General features: G+C 30.7%; 1 protein-coding gene across 1 annotated transcript; it reads right to left on the bottom strand.

The window, feature by feature from the left end:
- Positions 1 to 344: 344 nt before the first annotated feature.
- LOC121125728 (innexin inx2-like) lies at positions 345 to 2,975 on the bottom strand. The gene has a single exon (XM_040720928.2). It carries the CDS (start codon positions 2,794 to 2,796, stop codon positions 1,441 to 1,443), a length of 1,356 nt encoding a protein of 451 aa, XP_040576862.1. The 5' UTR covers positions 2,797 to 2,975; the 3' UTR covers positions 345 to 1,440.
- Positions 2,976 to 9,198: the final 6,223 nt, after the last annotated feature.

The raw sequence follows: 9,198 nt of genomic DNA, 5'->3' as shown, positions 1-9,198 counted from the left end.
TTCAAAAAGTATTACCGTTCATTAAATTGAATCAATTATATACATAGTCCTACATTGTACAACTAAATACAACAACCTTGGTTACATTTAAGATTCTTTTCCCTCACCCCCCTTCTCTTCTTTATACACAGTTGAATGAACTGTCAATGATGTTCTAAGAGTTTCACCAAATCGTCAAAATACGCCAGGATCAATGTTCTTTATAATATCATATAACATAACCATTTTTAACTTGAGAGATTCCGTGATTTTGATATTAAAATAATGATATAAGAAAATGTCAATGGAAGGATTTCCTTTTTGATATATTTTAATGATTATAATGATTAAATAGAAAATAAACATTTTCTTCTTTATTAAAATATATTTCAAAGTAATAATAAGTTATATTGCATAATGATCAATGATTAATTAATAATGATTAGAGAGAGTTGTTTAGTTCGTATGTACAAAGCATAACAAAACTGAGTATAGATTATATATATTGTTTTAACAAAACAAAATGTTATCTCACCTTGAATATTTATATAATAAATATATACGTACAAATAATTAATTATGAAATCAGAGGATAACAAAAATAGTAAGGAGTTATGTAAGCGTGAAATTAGTCGTATGAAAAAGATGTCCTCTTTATAATAAAGGATAAAATTGTAGAAGCTTGAAGAGAAAATGGTTGAATATATGGTGTATGAGTTAATTAAGGAGTTTTTTGAATTGATTGTCATAGCGAATTTCTTTGACAAACTATAATAATAGTTTAAAATTTGGCAACAAGGAAATCATATTTAAGCAATTGAAAAACTGCTTGCGGAAGCGAAACCTGTACAAATAGGTGTATAATGGTGTTCAAATTATTTTTTTAAAGCAGAGTCATCCTTAACTTCACATGTGTAGGGACACCCAAATTAGGCTAATTTAAGAGTGCTTTTTTAGATTATAAAAAAAATAAAATAATATATCTTGGTTAAATATAGGTCACGGAATAAATGTTTTTCTTTCATTACACAAAAAAAAGGTCATCAAATACGTATTTGTAGAAAATATGTCGTCAAAGCACTGTATTTTTATAAAAAAAGCTATCAAAAATGTATTTTATCAAAAAAAGTAACAAAAAATCATAGTCCTAAATTTGTAATGAAATAGTTAAAAATATTTGGGAAAATTGAAGTTCTGCTCGTAAAATATTCTCATCTCCTTTGCCTAAACTGGGACTCACTAATAAATAGACTTTGATCTCTTTCTCTGAGTATACGCAGGTGATAAATGCTTCCCTGAGTCATTTCTCGTCGATTGTATTCGCTTATGTCGTGGGGAATTTGTTCGATCATTCGAGTCGCCCATTTTGTTGTCATCTTCATCACTGCTACTAATACCGAACACGCTAGACACACTCCTTCCTATGGGTACAATTAATGTGGCTAACGAGGAAACCTCATGTTAATCAACATCATTGTCCTTACCATTTTCTTCACCCTCCTCAGCCTTCCTTGGATCTGAATCCTGAGATTTATAAGAAGGTTTCAACATCATTTCCATTATATTATCCCCCGTGTCATCTCTCATTTGTTCGGGGTCTACTTTTCGTACGACACTTTGTAGAAAATCCATAAAAAACTTTCGGTTAATGTTCTTACTCAGTTGATAAAGAATGAACCAGTCCCCAATAGGACATTTGGAGATGAAATCTTCTATTTTCTCCGAGTTTTTATTGTTTTTGAAGTAGCGATTGAGTCTCATTTTGAAGACGTGGAAACGAAATCGGGGACAACAGTATTGAAAAAATCGAAAAATTAATCGACATAGCCCCAAATTAAAAAGAAAAAACATCCAAAACCATAGAATGAGAAAAACTTTATCGTTGATTACATTTAATGAGAGGACACATAGTACATTTATTTTGGAATTCTCTCCACCAGTCCCAAAGCGGTAGTAGTCACAGGAAGAAATCCTTGGGAATGTATAACACATTGGATTAACAGCAAATTTCTTTTGCTCTTCCGGAGGAAGTAGATAATAGTATATGACTCGAAATCCATAATATTTATATCGATAATTCAAAAATACATTTGTCAAACTAAATACCAAAATTAGAATTAAAAAATTGAGAAATTCACAAAAGACAAAGCCATAATAATAGACGTCATATTTATTGTGGATATCCGTACAAAAGTACGAAACGAGTCGATCCCTCTTTTCTATAGAATCCTCAATTGTCCGATTTCGTGTTCCTTTTCCAAAATATTTCATGAGCCCCCCTTCCATCATCATCCAAAGGCATCGCGGCAAATAGAAAACAACTGAAAGACTCACTAAGTAGATAGGTATCCATTGATAATACGAATTATACATAATAGATCCATCAATCCCATCATTCTGATCCTTTCCAGAGCATACCCCTTTATAACTCAATGGAATATCGAAGCTTGCATACATCCAACAATATGACTCTAGCACATCCTTACTCACAGCGTTTTCCGCAGAGCCTGCATCACACTTTATTGGACTCCCAAAGAATTGACGAGACGTAACAATCACGGAGCAAAAGACTGCGAGAACAACAGATATTTTGTAGTAACATTTAAACGTCCAATTGTCAATGGAGATTGTGTTGACCTCTAAAAAAGATTGAGAAAACCGGGTAATGACTCGAAAGAGATCAGCCATCTCGTTTTTTAATGGTCGATGTGTTTGTGTAGAACCAATTTCAACTGAAGGAGCTGGGAGAGGGGAGAAAAAAACAGAAGGAAGGAGTCTGAAAGAGCTTTCTTTTTTCCCTTTAGTCACTGTAAGCATACCACCCTTCCCTTGCTTTTCTTTTGGGTCGTATCCAATACCATGGAACTATACCACAGAGAAGGATACTTCAATAAAAAGTCGCAATGCATGGCAATAATCACATGATATTCCTGTTTTTTTAAATTTTAAATAGCATATATGATGATTAATTGGTATCAAAATATGCCAACACTTACAATGTTTACTGAAAAGCCTTTCATGACTATCTGAATCAAAAGTTCTACAAAGAATATCTCTCTTATGAAGCCATAAAACCCATCACATAAATTAAATTATTATCATGCAAACACTTTTCCATGATTCAAAAGCTCTTTAATTCCATTTGATTAGATCTGGTGTCGATATAGATCGATTTTAACAGACATAATTCGAGGAAAATTCATTATTTTTACTTTCTTTTTAGTAACTATTTGGTAATGTTTTGTTACATTTGATTCCGTCTGAGCCATATTCAGTGTATTTCGTAAAGAAAATAAATTATATCTATTAGTGAGATGAAATATAAAATAAATATAGTTATTTTTTGTCTTTCCGTTGTAATTGTAATGCAAAAACATTCATTTATGGAACCATTTAAACTATATTAACAATATTTCTCTTCGTCTCCTTTAACCTACCCATGTTTTCAAGATTAAAAACAACTTAAAGGCGATAATTTCAGGTGTATAAAATAAGAAATGCCGTTATATAAAAATAAACAGAAAATCAACATGGTAATCTAAATAATTTGATGAATGCTTCAGGAGGAGAGTATCTTTATTTTTATTTTTATTACCTGGGAGCAGCTGTAAGATGAAATGATTAAGCACAAATCCCACTCAGTATCCAGAAAGGACATAGGCAGGAATTACTCCGATATCAAGCCTTAATTCTACTCTGAGTCAAACATAGAGTTATACTCCTTAAACAATAATTCGAGTTACTCTTCGTCTTTCCGTCACGTACTATGAAGTATTAAATATGAAAATGTTCCCTCCTTAATTAAGAATAATGAAAGCTCTTTTGATAAATGAAAAGTACTCTTCAAATGGCCAACATTGCATGTCTAATGTCGAGATTCCATAGTGTTTATTTGCCCCTTATTTTCTAGGTAATGATAATTTTCTTTCATTATTGGAGGTTGAGGATTTCTCATATAAGGTTTGTGTATTCGGTTATAAAATATCTTGAACTTTATTCTCCCCCCATTTAAGTTTATAAACGAATATACAACAGGAGCAAACCGGCAAAAACAAAAACAAAAGAAACCACACAAATATGTCTCAATTGATAAAAGCATGATTTCATATTTTGTGGGATTTTTTTATGTCTATACGGGCGATGTGTAGATATATTTTGAAAAGTTATGATTCAAATTCGCTCAAAATTTAGCTTGAAATGTTTAGGAGCATTAAAAATAGTGTTTATAACTTAGTTCATCTCGGACCATTTCTTAACTTTCAGCTTTAATGCCATCGAAATCAAAACACAAACGGCCATAAAATAATATTAGTAAGAGGGTGCGTGACATTTCTATAGTGAAAAGTACCGTCCATTAAAGGAATATTACCTACTCAATTATTAATAGGTTTTTAGATCCATTAAAATGGCACATGAAAAGACCATATAATATAATTTTATATATTCTATGATCTTTTGCATTAAATATATCTAATTTATTGCTTCCTTTATTATTGTAAAATTATGCACTTTCTTTATGAGAGACATTTATGAGTTACCTACACCAAAAGGGGATGTGTATGGCGATAACTTATCAGGCTCCAAATCGCCATCACTCCACTAACCTTCTCCTTGATTAGTCACATGCTATTAATACATGTTCCAAAAAATTTAAATATGAACTTTAAAATTTTTATTTATTATGAAATTTGCATAATATAGTACAAAGGGCATTAAAAAAAAATATGATCCACGAATATTTATAGTGTATGATTAATAGGAAAAGGTTGTCTGGTCATATATCATAGTAGGGGTACCATTTTCCCGGGATATCTCGGGATTTTATACATAAGGAAGATTTCTAAGAAATATTTATTTACCGGGTAATCTTGCATTTAATTATTTCTTAAAAAAAGGGAATTGCGCAAAGAAAAAACTAGGTATAGAGATGGGAAAAGGAAAAAAAGGTTGATGTGTGTGCTTTTCTTCTTTTTTGTTAGTTATTTTATTAATCTTCTATGTGTTAACATTTCCCTCTAAAAAAAGAATTTGCACCTATTTTTGGTGTAAATTGTTTTAAAAGTACAGAATAAAATAAAATATTTAAATTTATAATATTTTCCCTGTACCAATACTATTTCAAAGGTTTCAAAATCTTTTCTCCTTATAGCAGTGATTCATTTTCTCCCTCCAAAATCTTATAACAGACTGCTGATATTAAAAACTTACCCCATCTCTTTACATTAATTTAATGAAACTCGGCGTTACGTTGCTAACACAAAAATATAATATGTATTTACTTGTCAACTGTCGAGTCCCTCGTCTCACTTGGTATCTCATGGCTATTTTATAATTTATTCTTTTCGATAAATAAACAAAGTAATATGTAATTTATTAGTAAGTTATGCTCTGTTTCCAAAAGGACAGGATGACAATTTCTTGTTGATCCATTGTCGTATATACAATATAGAGATGCTTTTTAATTGCCCTATATTTTAAAGACTTTTATTGCATAAAATAACTGTCCGAAATGATTTGTTGCTAAATATATTTTTTTCTCAAAAAAGTATGTAAACAAAAAATATTAAATTCTCATAGTTATCCTGGAAAATATAACTTTTGAAAAAAATGGAAAAATCCCTAAGGGAATAGATTGTAACTCTATTAATAGCTGGGCAAACTTCCAAGTCAATCCAGAAGATTGCCAAGGTCAATTGAAAAATTGTTTACTGGTATAAAAAGCGATTGGAAGATGGAATTGACTTTTATAGGAGGGCAGAGAGTGAAACAACCAAAACTGTTATAACTCCGAGGTTGGTCAAGGCTCTCCTTGAAAAAATTATGTAAAATCTACGAAGATCCATACAAAAGCTGGCCCAGGATCACAATATAAGGAGAACCACTATGACTGAGATTGCTAAAGATGATATTGGGTCAAACCTTACAAACTTCAGTATCGTTATCTTTTGTCAAAGGATGCCATTACAAAGAGAAATGATAGAAGCAAAGTTTTGGAGTAGCATTAGAATGTCGTCATGATTTATTGTGACGAAAAGAAATTTTCTGCTACCAATATAACAAAGTCTTGGAAATATGACAGCATTGATTTCAGTCAAAAAATTTCCTACAAAGTGCAAAAACCAGAGTCCATCATGGTTTGTAAAAATTAATCAAAAAGTTTCTTTAGACTTTTTGAACACGAAAGTAAAACCCTGGATTGAAACAGCATTTCCACGTCCAGAAGTTTGTGAGGGAGGTCAATGCTTATCCTTCAAGGAATAAGGATGCTCTCATGTTAACCCTTGAAAATAAATGGAACCAAATTTCAGATGATGTAGTACGTGCCAAATGTAATGGGGTTTGGAAGAGATTGGTTGCTGTAAAAAAAGGCCAAAGGTTGTCAAATTGAATAAATTCATATTTGTAATATTTAAATTAAATGTTTCAAAAGCTTTCAATAAAATTGGACATCAAGTTTTTGATTTGGAGGCAATCATTTACGGGACAATTTTAAAAAGTAACCCTACCCTCCCTGTATATATGTTTGCTATCTTATTATTTATATGATGAAATTTTGGCTATCATGTAAAATAAATATACTGGCAAGCTTTAAATAGAAAAAATGCCAGCAATTTTAATACAGTATCGAATAAAATATTATGTAGGATTTTAATATTACGAAATATAAAAATGTAATTCATTTAAAAATTTTGAAGACTTTATATTACAATGATACTTTGGAAGAACTTAAGGGATACATAGTAGTTGGTGTGACTGACTTATTTGCCTAACTACCATCTGACTACGCCCCTTTTTTCGCTTTCTTTTTGGATGAAAGGCTGAGTGATTCAATAAAGGTAAACATGTGACAACCCCCAGCTTTATCAAAATTGTTCGTTTATTCCTTATTACTTAAGTTTTTTTGTGGTGAATGGGATCAGGTTACGGAATTTCAAAATGTGGGACCTGCAAGCTCCCTCTAAAATAAATAATCAATACTTGTACTATTAATGGTAATGTCTCAAAACTGAGAAAATATGACTAGTTTAAAAAAAATATATATATTTTAAATTTCTCTAAAAATAATAAATATATATATATAAAACTTAAATTTCACACTATTTATTATTTACTAAGAAGATCCCCATATTTCCCGGGATCCCCCTTAAACCCAATTTCCGAAAAATGATCAACCCTAATATATACCTATCATATATATAAAGTCATAACTTTTATTGCTGTAGTGAACATTTTATTAACATTTGACATGCACACAAAATTAATGTCTTTGAATATAAATGGCTGTGGCCATGCAATTTTTAGATATAATATTGGTTTTATCACTACCAAATACTTTCTGCAAGAGCTATTTATGTATAATTTTTTTAAATTACAAAGTCTGAAGGATGGATAGAGAGATTAGTACTTCTACTTAAATCTCCTTAAGTCGTATAAATTAGTACGTATACTTAAGTACTTTTAAAGAACTTTTGATTGAAAGTTATAGAAAAGAGATCCCTTAGTTTAGATTTCAGCCATATCTCATTCAAGGAAATTGTGGAACCCATGTATATAAGTTATGTATTTATTATTTTTATCTTTTTATCTGAGGTTTTTTAATGGCACTCTATTAGTGAATTAAATTTTTTATACTAACACAGATAATATAATGAATATATGTGATAATAAGCATTCGTTTCTGACTTGATAGATTTTTTAGTAACATAATAAAATATATGAAATGGCTCTGTGGGGTAATATGATGAGGCTTTCAAATCCGTTGTAAGAGGTTAATCTAGCCTGGCACAACTTTTATTTTTGGCATAGGTTTGTCAAACTTTGCAAAGTCGTGTAGTCCATATGAAGCCTAACAAACATAATTTATTACTGTTGATGCATTATGACTTTATTAGTAGCTCAATAAAAAAAAATAAACCCATGAAGTTTCATTTATACTTATCCAACTTTGATGGACCGTATTACCCTGATCATGGATAATATGGGCCATTAGTAGGTTTTCAAAAAAGGCTGATAATTAAAATATTTTGGTGTGTTAGAGACAACAAGAAGGTATATCCTCTGTGAAAGTCTATCTACGTACCAAAATCGATTAAAAAATATTTGGGATTTGAAATTATCATCTCATATTACGCCAGTTATCCCCCCCCCTCCTACTATTTAGATTATTAATTCACATTTTAAAAATATAATAGCAAAAAATCATCAATGTTCACTGATGCTGATAGTATTATATTTAACAGCAACTACTTAAGGCCAGTAAAGTTATTATATTGCTAAAATATCCAACTTAATGCTTGAATTGCTTAACACTCCAGAGACTTACTCGTGTAAGAATTTTAGGAGAAGTAACAAATTGTTAATTTTATTAAATTGGTTTTATATATATTTTTGTAATGATTCGTCTACATCGATAACCTTATTAGTGCTCTTAAGATTGATTTGATGTATTTAAATATCTCTTGCTTGACTATAAGCAGTTTCCTAGATTGTATTAAACAATAATTCTGGTACTAAGTCTGGTATTCAACAAATAAAGAAAATTAGGATTCTAGTTCGGTTACACAACAGCTTTGATGATATTTTTAGAGGGTAAATCCACTTGCAAAAAACCTCTCACTTTTGGAGGAAAACGATGTATATGATGCAATCAGGTTTATGATTACATGATCGGATATGTGATGGAGCTAGATTCCGACAGTAGCTAATGAGAGGAAGTGGAAATTTGGTGCAAAATTACTGTTGAATAATCCCTTTTGAATCTTGGAACAAAGAAGAAATACTTTTAACTCAAATTTTTCCTAACGTTGATTGGATGTTGTGCAATTTAACTTTACTCTGCTAGGGGTGATGAATCAATGTACAAGACAACCGATTTTGATGAGATAAATAAAATCGTATGTGAATTGAATCAAAAAGATGCCCTCGCTATGTATAATTTTCAGCAAGATTCAGCCCTTGGAAGCTAATGTGTCATTTTTACTGGAAACTATTACAAATCTTGGAACAGAAGGATTACTCAAATATGCTTCTCTGAATATATTCTCTGAAGCCGAAAAGAAAAATAAAACGATTAGTGAAAAAAAAAGGAAATACTTCAAAGAAAAATAACTTCTTTCATTCACAGAAATACTTATCTTTCATTTATTTAAAAGGTTGGACCTATAGTCAGTGGTGGTCATGATGAGAGGCTGAAGATCTCGCCAACATTAAATTTACTTC

The sequence above is a fragment of the Lepeophtheirus salmonis genome, chromosome 1 (genome assembly GCF_016086655.4).
Source record: "Lepeophtheirus salmonis chromosome 1, UVic_Lsal_1.4, whole genome shotgun sequence".
Lineage (NCBI taxonomy): Eukaryota > Metazoa > Arthropoda > Copepoda > Siphonostomatoida > Caligidae > Lepeophtheirus > Lepeophtheirus salmonis.
This window is presented reverse-complemented; position numbering and strand designations above follow the sequence as displayed.

Excerpts from the sequence above, each read along its gene's own strand:
- LOC121125728 (XM_040720928.2), bottom strand. The coding sequence starts at position 2,796 with ATGCTTACAGTGACTAAAGGGAAAAAAGAAAGCTCTTTCAGACTCCTT.